Source organism: Pseudopodoces humilis, chromosome 3 (genome assembly GCF_049639895.1).
Source record: "Pseudopodoces humilis isolate 2021_Gansu_Grassland_sample_001 chromosome 3, ASM4963989v1, whole genome shotgun sequence".
Lineage (NCBI taxonomy): Eukaryota > Metazoa > Chordata > Aves > Passeriformes > Paridae > Pseudopodoces > Pseudopodoces humilis.
Genome location: NC_142202.1, coordinates 29,748,994 through 29,769,734, shown reverse-complemented (window position 1 = coordinate 29,769,734; position 20,741 = coordinate 29,748,994). Strand labels below are relative to the sequence as shown.

The 20,741-nt window shown below is 38.9% G+C and overlaps 1 protein-coding gene across 6 annotated transcripts in view; it reads left to right on the top strand.

The window, feature by feature from the left end:
• KIF6 (kinesin family member 6) overlaps positions 1-20,741 on the top strand; it is a 247,134-nt gene that overhangs the window by 208,797 nt on the left and 17,596 nt on the right. For 5 of the 6 annotated variants that reach the window (XR_015772098.1, XR_015772096.1, XR_015772097.1 and 2 more), the window contains 5 exons: positions 6,492-6,573; positions 7,551-7,686; positions 9,185-9,273; positions 16,205-16,294; positions 18,215-18,321. Coding sequence is in view for 3 of the 6 variants with exons in the window: in XM_088052351.1 (XP_087908477.1) it covers positions 6,492-6,573; positions 7,551-7,686; positions 9,185-9,273; positions 16,205-16,294; positions 18,215-18,321 (504 nt within the window). In the remaining 3 variants the exon portion in view is untranslated. The remainder of the gene's footprint in view (positions 1-6,491; positions 6,574-7,550; positions 7,687-9,184; positions 9,274-16,204; positions 16,295-18,214; positions 18,322-20,741) is intronic. The other variant, XM_088052350.1, reaches the window with a different exon arrangement.

Here is a 20,741-nt window from a genome sequence, read left to right as displayed (position 1 = left end):
ATGTTCTGGTCCCCAAATTAAAGAGCCCCTGACACTTTTAATCCTCTTGAAAAATTTTCTCATCTTTTATTCTTTGTTTACAATTCTGCTGAACGTGTCCTACCTTTTTACAGTAGTAGCATTCCGGGGGCTCTCTCCGTGGGGCCGGGGCTGCCCGGTGAGAATCTCGACCTTTTCCGGGTAGTGATTTAAACTTACCCTGCATCTGTTCTTGTTTCTGGACTTCTTTTACCGCTGTTACTAAAATTCTAGCTTGCGATTTCTGCTTCTCATCTTCTCTTCTCATGTACACTTTTTGAGCTTCCCTTAGGAGCTCTTGAAGACTTTTATCTTGCCACCCCTCAATCTTTTCTAATTTCCTCCTAATATCTTCCCAAGATTTAGCAACAAATTGTGTTTTTAACAGAACCTCCCCCATAGGAGAGTTCGGGTCAGTCCTAGAATAAATCTGTAAACTTCGCCGTAACCTCTCGATCCACTCAGTGGGTGGTTCCTCTTTTCCTTGACACTCTTTGAAAACTTTGCTAATGTTCTGGCCCCTAGGGACCGCTTCTCTTATACCTTGTATAATCATGCTCCTTAAATCCATCATGTTCCTTCTGCCTTCCTCCGTCTGTGCATTCCAGCTCGGGCTTGCGCTAGGCCATTTCTGGTTACCTGGCATCCCCTGTGGATTGCGTTTGTCCCAGTCTCTGATCCCGGCTTGTTTAATCATTTCCCTTTCCTCCGGATTAAACAGTGATCTCAGGATTGCCATAAGATCGTCAAAGGTATAAATGCTACTCCTTAAAAATTCATCTAACCTCTCAGCCACTCCGAGAGGGTCATCTAACAACCGCCCCATCTCTTTTTTAAATGCTCTTACATCTCCAGAGTTAAGGGGGACATTCACAAAACTGATCACTCCAGGGGCCGTCGGTACTTCCCTAAGAGGGAGCAACCGGTGCCCCTCTTCACTCTCTCCCCATTCATTATCTATCATTCTTGCTTTTAAACGGGTTCTACTTGCGGGAGGGGAATTGGTGATTGTGGGTTGCCTCCCTGTTATTAATTGTGGAATTTCTGCCGCCACCCGGTTGAAGGGAGGAGCCCCCTCCGTTGTATGGGAGGGTCCCGGTAGTGGCGGCTGGATCGGCAGGGACGGATAGGGTGATCCCCAGCCTTGTGCAGGAAAAACCTCCGAGGAGGTTGCTGTGGTTACGGTGTTTACAGGCGGGGAAAGGGGAAGGGCTGCCGGCATTGCTGCTGGCCCTGAGTCTCCCGCTTGAGACACACGTATCTCAGTGGGTTGGTCTCGGGGGCCCAAGGGTGCTGTGGGCATTACTTGATCTGCAGAGGAAGGTCCCGCTGGTCCTCGATACGGGGGTGGTAAGTGATCGAGGGGTTCCCAGGACTCAGTTTTCGACTCACGTTTTTCTTTTTGCTTTATTGGGAATAGCCCTACTCTGACATTTACCCAGAGCTTAGCGTATTCCCTCTCCTCAGGATCTGAGGGGACTTTGTTCTCCACATAGGAGAACAACTTGTTACACGTCCATTTTTCAAATGTGCCTAACACTGGCCAAGTGAGGTGACTTCTCAACTCCTGTCCTCCCCAAACCTCCATACAGTAATGTATTAATTTCTCCTTTGATTTCCCCTTCCTCTGGGGACAATCTTCCTAGTGTTTTAGCATCCACCCCAAGGGACTTTCCAGTGGGATGTCTGGTGATTCCTCCCCCTGATCGGAGGAATCTTTTCCTGTGCTTCTTCCTTGAAGCTTACTCTTTTTCTGCCCTATACTTCGCAAATATATTCTTACCTTTCTTCGACTTCTCCGTGAGTCGATATCAGTTTCTGCGTTGTGTACTTAGGAATCAAAATTTGCCGATACTCACCTTTCAGCGAGCTGAGCTGAGGTCTCTTGTAATCGGAACTTTTGATTCTTCCCTGGACCTCTCCCTGGGTCCGTTACTAAGAGGGTTTACCAGCCTCGAGCTCGACAAGACGTCCCTTCCCCTCTTAGTACCTTGCGATCAGTTCCCGAGACACCCTTTGGTCTCAGGTTTTACGAGTGTGTGTCGAGGGAAAAAAAAACTTTCACTCTGTATCGCTTCCTTCGCGGCCGGCCAATTCCCTCGCGGGAGGATGGAAACGCGACCTTGAAGTCCGCACTCGCTTCGTGATCAGATCACGTCTCACACACTCGCCCGATCGCCCGCTCAACCAGCAGTACTTACAGCTATTTTCCTGCGTGGGTGTCCCTTGTGCGCACTAGACGTTTTACGAGCAAAGTAAGCCGCGGCTCCCGAAGGCTCCGTGCCTTCCGAGCTCTCCGATCCGGATTTATCCTTTTTATTGTGGTTTTTACCTCCGCCTAAATTTGGTTCGGATATCGGAACGAACTACGGGGGTTCTTCACTCACCAGGCCGCCAAAATCAGCGGGGGTACCCGTCCTGGGCAGCGAGATTCCCCGCAGTTTCTCCGATCCGAGTCACGGCACCAATCTGTTATAAATGCAAAGGCAGATTTGGGTTAAATAAAAACAATTTATTATAAAACAATTTCTATAAAAAAATAAACAATGAGGGAAAACCACAATAAAACAAACAGCGCAGCGCTGGGTGGACAGGGATCTATACCTAAAGGTATAGGTGTTCCCAAATCCACGAAGGAGGGTAAACTGTCCGGGGTTTTTATAGGGATTTTTAGCCTTGAGGCCAAATTCTAGGCAGGCACCATTCATCAACAGTCCTTGATTGTCGTATGAATTGATTTCCTGGCATTGGAGAATAGAGTCGAATGGACGTCCGGACCGAGTCTCCTCATATGTAAAGAAATTCTGAGTGGCTCTTGTGGTCCAGGCCATCCGGATGGGATGGCTGGATCCGGGTTGGAGCCGATGGATATTTCGGCTGGATTTTTCCTTTTGTTTACTTGATGGCTTCCCCCAACGGTAGCCTGCAAGGCGAGGTGTTCGGGTCCGGTGATGAATATCTCGTCGGTGCCTCTCCGTTTTGGCTTGATGTTTCGTGTCCTGCCTATTCTTCCCCGTTGATGGTCACCGAGCCTGTCCTTGTCAGTTTGAGGAGTTTTTTTTCCTGTCAGCTTGATGGGCCGCGTCCTGTCTATTCTTTTGTTGATGGGCGCCGGCTAGGATCGTTATCCTTTGAGTGGGAATTCGTGGCTAGATCTGGGAAGGGCTTGTGTGTCATACTGTACTTTATATTTTATATCATTATTGTTATATACATTTATTTAGATTTTTACGAATTTTTACAAGTTCATTTCTCACAAACCCACAAAACAAGCTGGATAATAGCCACAGTAGCCTTAGTTATAGGACCCATATTTAAGTAAGGTACAGCAAATGGGAGAAATATAGCTGTGACCACATGCCCCGCGAACCTGGGTAAGCTCAACAACATGGTTCTACCTAACAAGGTTTCTAAATCCAGCACACAAAAGTTAGGTTATTGAAGAACTGTTATTCCTTTTTTGCCCTTTTCCTCTCGAGCCCCACGTTGGGCGCCAAAATCTGTCTTGGTTCTAGAAGACAGGTGTCTGCTAGGGAGAGCAGGAGCCTCCCTCGGGATGAAAGAATGTAGACCCCCTCCCTCCGAATTATTATAAATTTGAAATCAAGGGGCTTTCAGGCAGAGATCTGGGGATAGGAATAACAGTTCTTTACTAGTATAACCAGGCAAACAAACAAACAATAACTACAGCAATAACAAGAACACAGAACCAGGGACCCCGGGACAGCTCTCTCAGCTGAGATGGGATGGAGGAGAGGTTTTGTTTTTCACAAACCCCTCGGGCAGTCAGTCCCGGTGCTCCTGCAGGGCTCCGAGGAACAGTCGGCTGGAAACAGCAGGGATGAGCTGAGATCCTGGGTCGGTGGCTGAGGTGTATCAGCAGCTCCGCGGCGGTGCCTGGCACTGCCACACGTCCCGGCAGGGCAGGGGGTGCGAGGCCACCAGCCAAGAGGGGAGAAGGAGAAGAAGCAACTGCTCCGTCTGGGTGATGGCGAAAATCCCTTCTCTCCACCGCAGCAGCTCTGCGCCCCAGCCCACGAACGTCCTTCCCCGAAGCCGAAGAAAAGCCAGCTAAAAACTGTCCCCACCCTCCTTTTTTGCCCCCTTCCCCCCCCCCTGGGCCCGGCTACTCTTTGTCCGTTGTCAATCACCCCTAAGTACCGGTAGTTAGGTTGCCCCAGCACATAATGGGTAAAAATTCCCCGGGCAGGCCAGAACGACAAAACAAACAAAAACAAAAAAAAAAGGACACCTAACCCTCAACACCATGTACTATATGTCCTAATAAACTGAGGAAGGAAACCTATACTCTGGCTTGTATCACTCTGTAACAACTAGCAGAATGCAATGATGTTTTCATGTAGGAAAGTCCTCACTCCAGAAACAGCATTAACATTTTAAGATGTTACTCTCTTCCACCCTATATTATTTCCCTTCTTTATAAGGGGTTAGAGCTGCTACCTCCTGAACTCAGACATGGTCACAGATTGTGCAAATAGGACAAATGCACTTCAGTGTGCTGAGGAGAGTCCCCTTTAGCCTGAAATTTGCTCACTCTAGGTCTGGCTGGAATATTCATGGAAACATAATAAGGATTCGCACATGGTCTATGAGCATGGCTCACTTGGGAGCCAGTAACTCCCTAGATCATTTCAGTCTGTTCCACAAGAGCACATCTCCCTCAAGCCTGGCTGCTGTGTGTTCATGAAGTTCAGAAAAGCATGAAGCCTCAGGAGTTCTGCAATGAGTGTCTCCGGACAAGTTCCATCTCTAACTCTGTGCTTTCCCACATTATGCCTTCTCTTGGGGATGTGACAAATCAGAAAATCCTCATCTTTTGTATTCATGGAAAGGTTTGCTCCTTTCCTTGAAGGTTCTGGCATGGTTATTATGGCCTTTCTACTATATGTTGTGTTCAGGTGTTATTTGTTATACAATGTCACTGTTGTAGCATCTCTTCTGCCTCCTGTTTTGTTTGTTCACTTTAACGTTTCAAGCAATTTACATTTTTATCTTTTAAGGGTACCCTCCCCACCACAAATGTATTTACCCTATCCTTCTTTGTAATCACATGCAGCAAGGCCTTTCAGTGTATAAAATGAGACTTGTGCATGGACTTTGTCCACCTTGACTGTCTGTATTAACATGCTTGAGCTAAGTAATGAAATAAAACGCTTTCAGCTTAATCTGTATTAAGTTACAGGATGCTACTACAAAAGATTAATGGTTTCAGCTGGTGTGGTGACAGGCAGAGAAGGGCCATTGCTGCCCTCTTGTTCCAGATAGAATTCCTCTCCTTGAAGAGAGGGACTACTCCTCAGGCCTTGTGGCAGACTGACATAGATTTTATTTTCTTGGCCGAAATAAGAGTTGGGGTGGAAACCTGCATGTATTGTACAGCAAATCTTGGGGGTTTTTTTCATTTTTTTTTCATTAAAAAGCTCAAGCATGTTTTCTTGGGAACCTAAAACTCTTCTCATTCATCCCAAAAACAGCAACTGTTGTAACATTAGTAGGTAACTCTGCATTTCCTTTCACCACTGAAGATATAAACCATGATGGAAAGACTATTTTATCATCTCTCATAGCAAGCATATTAACTAGCTCTGTTACAGGATAGGGAAATCACAAGCTGCTTCCTTAGGCTAACTTAGGCTACTCTTAAGCTATTTCCTAAGTTCTCCTTTACCTTGAAAATTTTCTCACATAGTTTCAGGATATTTTCCTTATTTATACTAATATATGAATTTATTGCTTTTCAAAGTGTTGGGTTTTTAAGCAAGATAAGCACCCTGACCCGCTTCAGCACAGGCGGCTATCCCAGCCGCGCAGTCCATACTCCACAGCATCAATGTGATGGATGGCAAATATGGCGATTTATTGCAGGGAAACTTAACATTTTATAGCCTGGGGTCACTGTGTTACTCCCATCTGCTTACATCACACCTACGTGCTATTGGCTAATTACAGGAGGACTTACTATCCTAACAGAGAGGGGTTTTTGCTAACTTTCCATTACATCCTGAAATCTTCCGCATCGCCAGGCCTTAAACTACAACATCAAAGTTAATCTCTCTTTCAAGAGCTACTGCTGTCTCTTCTTTTTGCAACAGCTTCTGGTCTTTTTTGTTGCCAAAACTGTTGCAAAAAGTGGTTGAATGCATTGGATAGTGTTTTATGCCAAATATGAATGTTTAACTTGCTTTTATTTATATCTAAAATTAATGTTCCAGTCTTTAATGATGAAAAAAACCCAATTATAAGCAATTTGATCCAAATCACTAGTTATTGACTATGTCCTCTACTAAGTAAGGCCTAAATAAGGAATTTGAAGAAACATTTCCAGAAGAGAGAAATGGTTAATGACCCCCATTGCATTAGCTACCTCTTAAAAGCTAGGTTATTTTCAAATTAGAAGTTGCATCTTTGGACACTATATAGTCATTGCTTAAATGTGATCCTTTATCCTATAGCTGTTTCAAATCCTTCTGAAGAACTAACATTTGATCTAGTAGAAGAGAATCTTCGAATGCAAATTGAAGAAGAAAAAAAAAGGTATTTATTCTGCCTTAGATTTCTACTATCCTTCAGAAGATAAATTATGCTGATAGTATATTCCAATTACAATTCTGCACAGACAGCTACCCTCAGGGTTTTCTCTGACATTTTAAAAATATCAGCTTTGTGGTTCACCAATAGTTTTTAAATTTGTGTATATGCTGTTGGTCTGTCTGTTGGTGCCACAGTAGATGAGAGAGGAAAGTTTATGCTTGAGCTAAAGGTTAAAAATAAATAAAAACAGCTTAATGTCCTCCCTGAGGATGTTTGCAACTTGTTGTTTGAATCCAAATGTATTGTGAGCCTTTTGGGCTGATTCAGAAAAGTCCTGCTTTTCTTGACCTAAAGAAAACCTTTAGGTCATACAGAACTCACTAAGTGTAAATAATATGCAGAATACACATCGGTTAACAGATCCTTGCTCTACTGTCACTGTTGCCAGGAGGATAAAAAAAAAATAGATGCAAGGATATCAGTATGGAGTATTTTGCTAGCATTTACGTTATTCACAATCTCTGAGGAAACTTCTGGCTCATTCATACTCCTGGTAAATCTCCAGGTGTCTAATAGCTAAGAGGGTAATGAAGCTTCCATCTGACAGGGGAACCAGTCTCAGGTCCTATCTGAATCCAAGATACCAGTTATTTATTGATGGTAACATGTTGAGAATTCAAAATAAATAATTTTCATAGTTGATTGAACCTGTATTTTAACTGTTAATCAATGTTGATCCTACTTGAATTTCACTATCTTCTTTATGAAATAAAAGTTTGTTGGAATAAGTTTCTTGCACTTACTGTCCCATGAAGCTTTCATAAAATATGAGTTGTTTCCATCTACCATCTGTGTTCTCTGCATCTCTGATTATTATACATTATTTTATAGTTTAAATTTCTAACTGTTCTAAGTAGGATTAACCTTTGTTCAGATATACCTTGGAAAATTTGTCATGCACTTTCTTCTTCTCACATTAGCTATAAAAGAGTGTACAGCTGCTTCAAAGGGCTGAAGGTAGAGATTGAGCACCTGCAGCTTCTTATGGAAAAATTGAAGATGAAGGTGCAAAAAGACTTTGAAGTCTGGTGGTCTGAAGAGGCAAAAAAACCCCAGGTATGAAATAATTTTGTATTTCTTCCATTTTCATGTAAATATAACATCTTCAATAATTTCTTAAAGAAGCAGTTAATTGACTGGACGGAAAGGAGTATGAAGGATGGGATTCAGGGTCTGGTTCACCTGTGCTTATGCCAATGTAAATTGGACAAAGGTAATGTGAATTATACTTGTGTGAAGCTGTAAAAATTAGACAAATGCATTTTTTCCTGCTCTATTTTCCATTTTTATGTTCTCCCAAACAACTTGTTTAATAGGGAAGAATGGGCCCAAAATGCCAACAACTCTGAAAGAACATTATCAGATTGCAAAAAATAATCTTTTTACTGCTAGCAAAACAATGATTTCATCAGGTTTTTTTGTAGCAAATATAGTTACTTTTTAGCTTCCTTTGCTCACAGACTCCAGTAACCTTTCAGCTTCCCTAGGCTTCCAGAGGGTCAGCAGCTCCCAGCACAGTGTTTCCTCATTCTCTAGCTGAAGTCCACCAGTGTTTTAAGCAGAGAGTGCTCTAATGCAATGACTTGTGTAAAAATGAACTAAAGAACTGTCATTTTAAGCAGTGTGTTAGAAGTTGATAACACAGTCAGTCTCAAAACTACATTTTATTGAAACAACTTAGCTTTCTTGGGCTTCCCTTCTGACGCTTTTTTAATGACTTGCAATGTCACTACATTGCAACTCACAACAAAGCTCTGTCATGAAATGTACATCAGCCTTGTGAAAATGAATGCTGGATGCAGTCCACTCCATATAATTTGTTATTAACTGGAAGAGAAGATTTATTCCTTGAGGAGAAGTTGTTACAAACAAAGAAAGTTTTAGTCTATATTTTGGTTAATTCTTGTGAGTATAAATTTTAACTGTATTTTCAAGAAAACAGCCTAAAATAAATACAGAACTTAACATGGGGAATTTAGTTATCCATACAGTGCCACCTAAGTAGCTTAACTGAAAGTTAGCATTACCAAATACTTTTCCAGTTAAAATCCCTAACCATATTACTGTGGCAAAGTGGATGACATTTTAGTCACCCTCCTGTCTAAATATTAAGGTTTTTCAAAGCACTGCAAGTAATATTCTTGAATCCATTGCAGCAGATTTTTTCTCTGTTCCTTAAAAGGAGAGTTTTAGGATTCAACCTCTCATAATTCATCAGTAGAAGATTAGAAAATTGGAAAATGTAATTGGGATTGATTTCTTAGATCTTGACCTATCTATACATCTGAGCTCCCTAAGAAACTGAAATCAGTAAATATATGCTATTATATATTAAAAACCTGTATCTTGAGCTTAAAAATACTTGAACTAATCCTAAATACTTTTCTTTTTGTTTAGAAGACTTTGTGCAAGTGGAGAAAATACTGTGTGATTTAGACTCTGTGTTTTCTGAATGAGTCATTGTTTACCTTGTTATTGCTGAAATTTATAGGCCAATATGAAGCACTTTTAAAAAATCTTTTTCTCCTAATTTTGTTTATCAATCTAAACCCAGCAGGAAAAGCCAGAGATGATTACTTCACCAAATACTGCCACTGTTTATCCACAGTTTATTAGATCCTCGCAGCATCTATCATCTAACAGGTAAATTGTTTATTTTTCTCTTCCTTCCTTACATGGGAGAAAATGCAGTTTTAGTAGAAGTGCAGATGTCCAAAATGCTTTTGCAAATATTGCACTGAAACACTGTATTTTCACTTACAACAGAAATGATTGTGTAGAATATGAAATGTTATCATTCAGTTATTTGGAAGTCCTATTGAAAGTAGGATCTCAGTTCTTTTGTTGGTCTTGGAAACTTGGAAACCTGGAAACCTTTCTTTAGGGGCCCCACGACAGCTAAGAAAGGCAAGCCTGTTATCAGTCAATTTTGCTGTATGAGGAGACTATATCTCCTTTGGGATGTATGCAGGGGACTTCAAACCAAAAAAAAATTTAAATTTTTTATTCATATATATACTAGATAGACTTGCTACTGAAAAATGCTATGGTACTACATTTATGCAGCATATTATTCCACAATGATATTGTATTTGATATTGTAAGGTGCTGATGTGTCATCTATAGGATAAAAATGTGATCATCTTGGTTGTTGCATCAACAGTCACCTCTGATTTCAAAACCTCTCATTTAAATTTGCAGTAATAGGCTGTTCATAGCCATCAGGGAAAGCAGGGTGCAAGAAACCACATACCTGACTCTGCAGGTTTCCATATTCAAGGACAATAAATAGAGATGTTCTCTCCCCTTCCCTCTTCCTTTCTCCCTCCTTCTTCCTCTTTCCCTCCCCACCTTTCTCTTGCTCTCTTTTTCTGCCTCTCTCTCCTCCTTCTCATTATGCAATTAATATTTGTCTGACGAGTGGCTTTACCTACATTTTTATGACAGTAATCTGCATAAATGATGTTTCCTGCTTTTCAGCAAACATAATATCTCCTACATGCCATTAAATAATGAATAGTGAATTTTCTTAAAACTGTAAAATAGCTTCTGTTTTATTTTACACTCTTGTGTATCTGTAGTAAATGTTCCATAATCAGTACAGAAAAGGATAGTCATAGTCCTCTAAAGTCTTCTGAGAAGACATTTTCAGTTCTCTCAAACTCATGAAAACCAACTTCAGCCTTCTCTGCTTTGCTTTGGTTCTAATTCTGTGTCCTCTCTAGTTTTAGGCATTAATCACTTTGCAAATTGTTGGCAGGTTTTAGGCTGAATCCATGCTGTTAATTTCTGGTCTCAGGCTGAAGGTTACTTGTCCCAGAGAGAAGCTGATGGAACAGAACATGAGAGCCTTTTTGGTCTAGCTTAGCACAAATTTGGCCAAATTAGTTCAAGAAATCCATGACTGTCACTTTCTTTAACTCTGTACTGTACTTTGAACTAAGTGCCTCTTTCACAACCTCTCTGTCCTGCTGATTTTGGGAACAACCAATTTCAGTTGCTGTGCTGATGCATCGCTCAGGAGAGCAATACTTTTTGCAATCCAATTAAAAATTCTAGAACTAAACATAATGGTAATGCTCGGGCACTTTCCAGTGCAATGAGAGACTGACCTTCAGCAGTGGTGAATCTCCTCCTTTCTCTACCCTATCTCAGAAACAAAATTGCATAACTGGTTTCTTTATGTTTTTTTAAGATTTTATATCAAATGCCTTTACAGTTCATGTTTGTTACTGGAGGACAAGTCTAAGAAAAGTCCATCTGGCATTTTGACTAGAATGGGGAAAGGTGCATGGTTGCTTTCAGCTGCCAAGCTTGCTTCAGAGTCCTGTACAGGTGATTTTGTGCAAAAAGCACACGTTCTTTACAGCAAAGAGTTTCTCTGTGTCTAGGTAATGGGCATATTGGCTGAGGCTGACTAGATGATCCTTGCATAAATATCACAGACACAGAATCTTTATATTCTGGAACTAAAATTGTATAGGGAGTTGGGATGAATGTAGTTTTATTTTCCCATCTCTATCAATATTCTTGCAATAATCTTTAAAAGTCAAGCATTTTTTCCTTCCTATTTGATCTTATTTTATGTTAGGCTGTTTAAACATATTTTATTCAGGTACATTTCTAGTGGCATGTATATGGAAGTAGACACGCTATTTCTGCTTTTTCTGAAGCAGGAGCTGCAGGCTTAATATCCCACTGTGCATGAAAATTTACTTTTTCCCCTGCGTGAGTCAATAACATTTTATAGAGTAATGGCTTAAAATTTCACAGACTTTAAAAGGACAAAATAGCAGAATATTTATTTCCCAATGATTTCATTGGCCCCAGTTGACAGGGGAACTTTACTTACCACTTCCCATAATTCTGCAGAATGAGTCCAGGCTAAAGGCACTACTTTCACGTAGTCCTGAGACACAAATTGGCTCTTTTTTTCTAACCTGCCTAAAAATCAACCATCTCTTTCTTTGGAATGATATTGCTATTTTCACCCAGCAGAATAACCAGCCACCAAAGCAAAAGCTGATATAAATTATGTTTGATATAATGTGGTGTTTCAAAGATGAAATTAAGTTTACAGGTGTGTTCAATAGATGTAAGATCTAAAACTTAGTAGGCTAAATTCTAAGACTGCTGTTGACAGAGTAAGTATGCAGTAAAACCATTCAGGCAAACTCCTGAATGGGAATGGATGTAAATACAATCTTCAGGCTAGAAATAATAAATTATGTAGCTCTGCATGCAAAAGACACAGATATATTTCTAATCTTTATATGTGTTTGAACAAAGTCTTTTGATCATCTTCTAGTGCATGATTTGTGTGAGGTGTTATTGTTTGACACACCTTAGTCATGTTTCCAGAGAAAATTAAGCCTTGGGAAGGTTCAAATTTTAAGTTAATTTATAACTAAAATAACAGAGAAGGGAGGCTGGTAATCGTTTTGAGACTTAAAAAGGATACACACACCTGAAAGGCACTTGATTCATGGCAAATATGTCTCTTTTTTTTTCACTTGAAAAAAATGGCTGAATTGTTAAAGCAGTGAAATGAGTCTAGGTTAATAAAAGAGTTGAATAGTGACCATTTCTGCCTCAGTCAGTGAGGTCTGAAAGCTTGTAGTACTGCCTGAAACTCATATGGTATATATGTTTGTCTCATAATGGATTCGTGTCAAATTTGCAAGTCTGAAAATGAATGTCAGGGTCAGCGCTCCATGTGTGCTCCACACATTCAGAATTCAAGCAGAACCTTTCATTCTTCCTCATGCCGTCTCTCCCATAATGACTTTCATTTAAGGAATTTATCAGATCCGTGTCTATTCAAATTGCTTCTCTCACTGAACATGTAGTTTCAGTAGTGTTGAACAGTTCTTATATTCCCTTTGAATCGTATAAATATTAGAAAATTACTCAATTATTATAAAAATATTGGATTTTTTCCCTCCTCTCAGAAGGAATGCATTCCTTTTTATCTCAGTCAAATCTTTCTTAACCTCACTCATTTCCTTTTACTGCATCTCATTTTTCCTATTCCAGCAAGCTCCACGATATGTTCAACCTCAGACTGCTTGGATGTTCTGTTTCTTATTCAAAATCTTCCTGGCATTTTAAATTCACTTGGAGACATTTTCAAATAACCCTTCATGTTGTCTGATGATTTTGAGCATCTGATTTTTTAAAAAATTATTGTCCTAGATTGTAACAATTACTCCATACATTAATGTTGTGTGAAACAAGGTCAATGTTTACATATTTTACAGCATTTTCCGTCTAATAATTTTTTATTCCTGCAAATTTTCTGCAGTGTTATATAATGATGAAAACATAATCTGGGAATAACATCATCAATTAGTGACATTTCAAAGGTTTTCACATTCTTTGGTAACAATTGGAAAAATTTATCTATGATAATTTGCAAGTTAGGCCAAATTTAATTTTGTAGCCAACTACTAAAATGCTTAGCTTTTAAGCCGCTTGAGTCTTTCCTGTCTGAACACCTATTCCCCTCATATCCAAAGCTCAGGTAATTGGACAACTGCAGCTGAGGTTTTCTTAATATTACAGAGGTTGCATACCTTCAAATTTTTGCTTTCCATTTTAATCTACCTGATTTTCCATTATTTTTTCAGCTGGCAAATTAAGCACTCATATCATGACATGCATTATCTCTGCAGCTGTTCTACCCTGACAGACCTGATTAGTCCATGGATCAGTTATCTCTGGTCCTTGGGTTCCTGCAGCAAGGAAAATGCTGCCACAACCCTACATCTCTGTACATCTCTATGACCACAGCCCCATGCTTGACTTGGAAATACAACACCAACAGAGGATTCTCCTGGCCCAGCTTCCCCAAAAATGAAAGTTATCCACTGGGTGGAACTTCAAGTACTAGGTTATAAGAACAAAAAGACATCTAAAGTTCACAGACTACCTTTAATCTCTCTAAAAAGTAGGAATTTTACTGAAGTTGTCAGGAAAGAGTCTTTGAGATTTCTTAAATTCAACTCAAGGAAAAAACAGATAGATTCAGAATGCAAATGGGAATTAAACACTGTCAAAACAAGCTGAATAATGTTAGAGGTTAAAGCTTAGATGACAGATAAAGAGACATGATTTACATACCTTGTATGTCCACCCAAATCCAAAATGTGATCCAGAAATGCCTGATTGCACATTACATAAATGTTGAATTGTACATCTAGAGATCTCTGGATCAACCCCTTGCTTGAAGAAGACCTTCATCACACTAAAGTGTGTCAGGCATGGTTTTGTTTGGCTTTGTTGGAGCATCCTGAGATGTCCAGTCTTTCATGCTGGTCTAACAGAGAGGGTATCACTACCCTCACCCTATGCTGGCATAACGACTTTCCATTAAATCTAGAGCATTACTAGAAGAGTTCTCAATTTTTTACATTACTAGAACAGCATCTAACACTCGGATGAATAAGGAGTGTCCTGACTTCTAAGAACAGGCTAGGAACAAGTTGCATCTGAGCATACAGATTGCATATCAGAGCTTCAGTATGAAGGATGCAAGTTATTCCCATACAGACCATCCCTCTAGCCTAGGAATTAGAGAAATCTCTAGCATATAAAAAAGATAGATTTAAATTGTGCCAAACTGAGGGACTCATTTATTAGATTAGTACACTAATTGTTAACCTCTTAGGTGGAAGCAGAACTTTGAGTCATTTCAAAAAATGGCTATAAGTTTCCTTATAAATTTCCTTAATTTGCAGAACACTTTGCATCCCACAATAAAAATGTCTGCTTGCAACCCCACAGGCACAGGATAGGACGTTAAAGTCCATCTCTAAGCACAGCAATGTTAATTTCCTGATTCTAGGTATCATCTCAGTCAGTCTAAGTGGGTTTTTAAATATTGCTTTCCATGAGTGCCAAAGTCTCCCAGAGCACCCTAAGGCAAGTTTTCCCATATTGTCCTCTGATCCAGGAATGTACTTGAAAGTGACATCCCTAGAGTTCCAACCGTGCCACACCTGTAATATATAGGGTTTTTTTAAATCAGTCTGACTCTAAATCAATTTAGAGTCAGACTGATTTTAATTTAACAATTTTGCGTAATATTTTTTTTTATTTCAATGGAAAAAAAAGAAGTAGTTCAAATACATAAACTACTGCAACTTAAAAATGAAATACTTCAGATGACTCACAGTATTTGTAAAATTATGTATTTTGTGCATGGCAAAAAGAAAGCAAAGACACTTATTCCAATGAAAAGAAAACAATGATAAAGAATCACAGTAAGTCACATTACATTTGTTAGGGTAAGAATAGAGTCAGGGATAGTTGCTATGGTTCAGTTGATGTGTAGCGATTTATTAAACTGCACTTATGTGACTTGGATGACTCAGTATCTCAGGGCACAGACAGAGGCCTTTAAGAAAACTGAATTTAAAACACTAAATCACTTAGTTTTTAAGAACTGCCAAATCAGTGGAAAAAATGTTCCAGAAATCCTAAAGCAGAATGATGATATGAGGTTCCCAGATATTATTAAACCACATAGTAGATAATAACATCACACATCCTTTCTAGTTCTTGTAATATGTAGGTGTACTAAAGTACAGAATATTATTAATATTAAATAAGATATTGCTTTAGTTGAATTAGGCTGGTGTGAATGGTGTGGGACTCAAGGAGTTAAAGAGAATCATTCAGCAAACCTGGAGCTGTTCAACTCAAAATTACTTATATTCCTGGGCACAGTATTTTCTGCAAAACTGAACCTGGCACAGTGTAATATAGTAAAATTTTAGTAATAAATTTCTTTCCCTTTTCAAGTTCTCTGCCAGAAATATCAATTCATCAGCCAACAATGAACAAACTACTGCAGAGTTAGAAAAGCAAGAACTTGCCAATCCTGCCTTCTATTGGAAAAATCCTTACACTGAGTAATTTATTTTTTCCACTCGAAGATTGGCACCAGATCTGGCAGTATATGCAACCCACAGGAAAAGCAGAGAATCCCAGAGAATTCCAGTGGTGGAAAATTTCCTCCCTAACAGTGAGCTTCCTTGATAATGATATCTGCAGAGGCAGCAATGCACAGCAGCTGTTTGCAGTATATTTGGCTATCATCAGTAAACCCCATCCCAAAGTCCTCACTGGGTTTTTATCCAGTCTCTCACTGAGTTTTTATCCAGTCTCTCACTGATTTTGATAATAATTTTGCCTGAGTAAAGAAAGAATGGAAAATGAGCACTTGGGTAATAGTCAGTTTAGGTACTAAATATACCATTACCAACTGTACATTGGATATATCAAAGTGTTTTACAAGTCTGGCTTAGAAGAGAAATATAATATACTAAAAGTATATTTTTTATGAAGTTATTTGTCATTCTTTCCTAGCTGCATTCTCTATATAAACATGATCATCATATGGATTAAACTGAAAATCTTCTTTCAGTAAACAAATGTTTTATATAGATTTTTAAAATCTTAAAAAACATTTTTCTTGCAGTTAATTAGTGTATTAATATTGTCTACACAAGGGCTATATTATTTTCTTTAATTCCTTGATTTTCCTTCATTACTTCATTTCCCATTCCAGTTTTTCAGACTTCAATAAAGACAGCTCTTATGAAGATCCAGCTGTGAAAACCAACTCAATCACTTTTGGTAACCCAACTTCAAAAATAAGGTAAGAACTATACCTGGGCTACTCAAAGGAAAAATCAAAGTACAAAATAATATAATGCCTCCGTCAGTCTACCTAAAAACAATTTCCTTGAAATATAAAAATAAATTTTTTAAAAAATTTAGATTTTCCTCCAACTTCCAAACCAACTGCAGGCTGCCACATAACTACACCAATCTGCTGCACCATCAGTATTGCATAGGGGCTTTTGTTTTCGGCCTGAGGCTTTTTTCCCTATAGGCTTATGAATATTCATGACTGTCTTCCCAGCCTTCTCCGAGAAAGGGAGTCTGAAAGAGTAAATAAAAACTTTTGAAAATAAGAAAAATCAGAATGTGTATGTATATATTGCAAAATTGTAGAATGCAAGAATTAGGCAGAGATTTTTTCATACTTGTGATTTTGTATTTAAAATATTTTTAATCTCCCTCGACAAATTATTCTATTAAGATAAAATGGCAACAGTTTCAGGCTTGGCAAAGGTTATAGATCATATTTTCTGAAAAGAGGTACTGCTTTGTGAAAATTAGCTTAGCAGGTTAACAGAAACGACTAGGGTTTTAAGCCTCTCTATTTTTTCTAATGTGTTTATTTCCATGTTCTTTTCTCCCACTGAAACATTATGCCAAGTCACTCTGCTTTCAGAAACTATATTCTTATTGTGCTCAACAGTTCTGGCTATTAACACCCTTAGGAAAAATATGGTCAAGTTACTATTTTTCTTACTACATCAGTAAGAGGAAAGCAGGAGGGTTTTTCCCTTTCATTTTCCAACACAATCCATTTCTAGAGCAGAAAAAAATTGTGGAAAATTTCATCCCCCAAAACCCAATGTTTTAAATTGCATTTGGGTTTAAGAAAAGCAGGAGAAAAATAGGAGCTAAAATGAAATTTAGAGAGTACCTTCTCAATATACTATGGGTTTTTATTTTTTTATATTGTTGCTAAATTAATGAAAATCAATCAAAAATAGTCCCTTACTGATTTTCTGTGATCACCTTGTAAATTACATAAAAATAGGTGAGTTTTAAGTTCAGAGTAATTTCTTCTTTGTTTTTCCATTTTGTTTCATTAATTCAGCAACTTAATTAGTAGAACAAAGGCAAGGATATTAGACTGCTATATATATCAGTAACACAATACACCTACTGCTACAGTCAGTGAGGAACTGTGAAAATAACTATAATTATAGAGGTAGGATATGTAAACAAAAAGCTTTTCCCTTCAGTTCCACTTGTCCTTCTGTTATTTTTTGTTGCTGTATTTCTCATCTCCTAGTTAGTGGTTAATATTTGAATAAGGTTAAAGATGCAGGAGGAAATTCTTAGCTTTCTCAGCTGATCAGAACAGCTTCATTGTATTACATCATCTTACACCACCAGAGGATCTGTCAAAAGTCATAAGTCAATGATTCAACAGTTCAGCTGTTACTGGATACTCAGCAGCACAAAGGATTTACATCTGTCAGATGTCCTGAATGCCACATGATTGTTTTCTTCTGTATATGTATGAAAACTTAATTCCCCCACAGTAGGCAAAAATACTATTGATCTGTTCAGATGTATAGCAGCCTAAGGCAAGCAAACACATGGCATAGACACATCCATAATTTCCTTGGTAAACTTACTACATTAAGCTTTTCTGCTTGGAATTAAGTCTTTGACTCAGCACTAGAATATTTTTAACCCTTCTTGAGAGGTCTATAGCTGATTACAAATAGCCTTCTCACACTGAAGAGGTAGTGGCTAATCTTAGGAACCTACAAATAACCATTAAGAAGTCCTGAGATCAATTCTCTGCTAAACAGTGCTATATCTAACAATGCATCTAAAGAATAAAATCCTTCATGATGGAAAAAAAGAGGAGACAGAAAAATTAACCTCCTTACTCACTTGAGTCCACAAGCATACTTTCTTATTTCAGGATCCTACCAAGTTCAAGTACATCTATTCCTCTGACTGGAGACAGCCAGGCTGATGCTGACATCCTAGCTTTCATTAAAGCACGACAGAACATCCTGCAAAAGAAAGGTAAATCCTGCCAAAAAATAGGAAGCCAAACCAAGATCTCCAGTACAGCATTTTAACACCAAAAAGGCTTTAGTCCACATTTTACTGACTCAAGTGAGAACAGATTCTGGCTTCAGTTATATTACATTATGTTCTCAGCCGTTCTAAGCACTTGAGATTCTTCATGTGTGTTTCTTAAGTAGCCCAATGCTGCAATGCAAAACTGTAAAGGCTCTCTGTTTTACTAAGCCACCATCAGTGAATGTCTGGGGTATGCATGACTATGCAACCTGCATAGTATATTATTTTACCCTTAAGCAAATGCATTTGAATGTGGTTTCTTGATGGTCCAAATTTTTCTACATAGATTTTCTTTAAACTATCTGTCCTGGTTTTCATCCAGTACAAGTTTAGTTGTAACAGTTGAAAACAAGTAAAGATTACTCAAATGATTGCACTGTACCCCTACCTCAGGAGGCAGACTGCCCCACTGTGCCCAGCAGAGTATGTCCTCAACGGGTATTTCACTATGTCAAGGTTTAATGAAAATTTCTATGAGTATTTGTCATCAAATCAGGTACTGAGAGCAAGCATAAAAGGTAATAAAGTTCACTCTAGAGTGTAGATAAGTAAAATTTGGAGGAAGCAGAAAGCAATAAATAAACAGTGGCACTGCAAGGTAGTCTAAAAGTAATTTATCATGATAATGAAAAATTACCTATGCTGCTTTTTTTTTCCCCTGAACAATAGTATTTACTGGCAGCAACCAATTAGACAGAATATGAGCGTGTTAGTGGTTACCAAAGCAATAACTTTCCATCAGCACTTCAGTGCTGATGGCAGCATTTTTCAACAAGCTATCTGCACCTGGCAGATGGTGTTCACACTGTCACAAAGTGAGGCTTTGGTATCACACTGCTTATTAGAAAACTGTCAGGTAAACACACTGGCTGAAAAAACAGCCTACCTACACTCATCCAAAGCAAACACTTAGCACATTTAGGCTTTGGGATCCCTTTTGTCTTTATTTAGAAAAGCTGTTGTCAGGTTTCTTTTGCAAATGAAATTAAACTGGATTTGTAGGCAGCTCATCAGGAGATTAGAGACAAATGTCTTACAACAAACATTTCTGGCCTTTAGAAGGTCGAATTCTGACTCAATCTGTGATGCTATGTAATTAGAAGGGCACATCTTATCCTATGATCATCTCCTAAATCACACCATATCATGAATGTCTCTCTCAAATGCCTTTCCATCCTGATCGTTTTCAGCCAGTGGCTATCACTGGGCATCATCCATCAGTTTCAGAAGGGACTAGACATTATCAACACTGACAACTATTTAGACTCCAAGTCATAAAAGGTATTCTTGCAGAACAAAGTACAGTCAACACTTCTAAAATTATTCTGAAGTTCAGTCAGACAAGGTGAGCTGCCCTGAGCAGGTGAAAAAGGAATGGAGTAGCATTTGATCATCCTGTTAGTGCAGAGCTGGATGACTCAAAAAATTGCTAAGCATAAGCAGGAGAATAAAAAAGTAAAGAGGCTATGTCAGTTCAACAAATGTGGAGAGATCTGATGTGTCGTAGACAAGAGATGGCTCAGCAGCAAGTTCTGAGAAGGATTTGGAGTCGACCTAGCAGATAAAAGAAGGCTTTTCTTCCTTTGAGAAAAGGGAAAACCTTCCAGATTTAAGAGATGGAGCCACTGATAGCAGGAACCATTGAGCAAATAAAGTTTGTAAATTCTAATTGAGCAAGATGAAGGAGGAGAACTAGAGGGATTTCCCTCAGGGGACAGGGATCAGGGCTATGATGTCCCCATTGTTGCCCCCACAGAGAAAAACTTTCAGATGTAAAGTAGAGTTAGGCAGAGAGGAAGAGTAGAAGAGGAATGTAGTCTCACTTCAAACTTTGGGGGAAAAACACTATGTGTCATCAGTCACTTAACTTTTCCTCAAGAAATTTCAAACATATAAAAAATAAACCAAAGAGAAATTATTTGCCCTGAGCCATTAAGATGAGTCAGACACTTTCATACAGAATTTAAGTATGCTGAGTCCCATTTCAGTGCTCTGTTGCTTCCTTACCAAACTCTCTTCAGTTGAGATGTTCAACAATCCTTTCTACATTTGCATGCAAATGTATTCTCTCTCTTCATGACTGTAACACACAGTGCCCTGCAGGAAGCAACATGAGGAAGCATAGGGTCAGCCAAGCCAAAGTCTGCTGGGCTTAAAAACTGTCAACATCCTTACTGCTCTTTCCTTTATTGATCCTGACCCTCTCAAACTGTTATATTAGTATCTTAGAAGCAAACTGAGGGCCCTACTACACATTAGGGGGGAAGAAAAAAAAAAAGAATAAATGTGTGCAGAAGCCAACAGAGTGGAAAATAAGTTTCATAAATAAAAAGCATGGGAATGCTCAATATCCTTAGTGA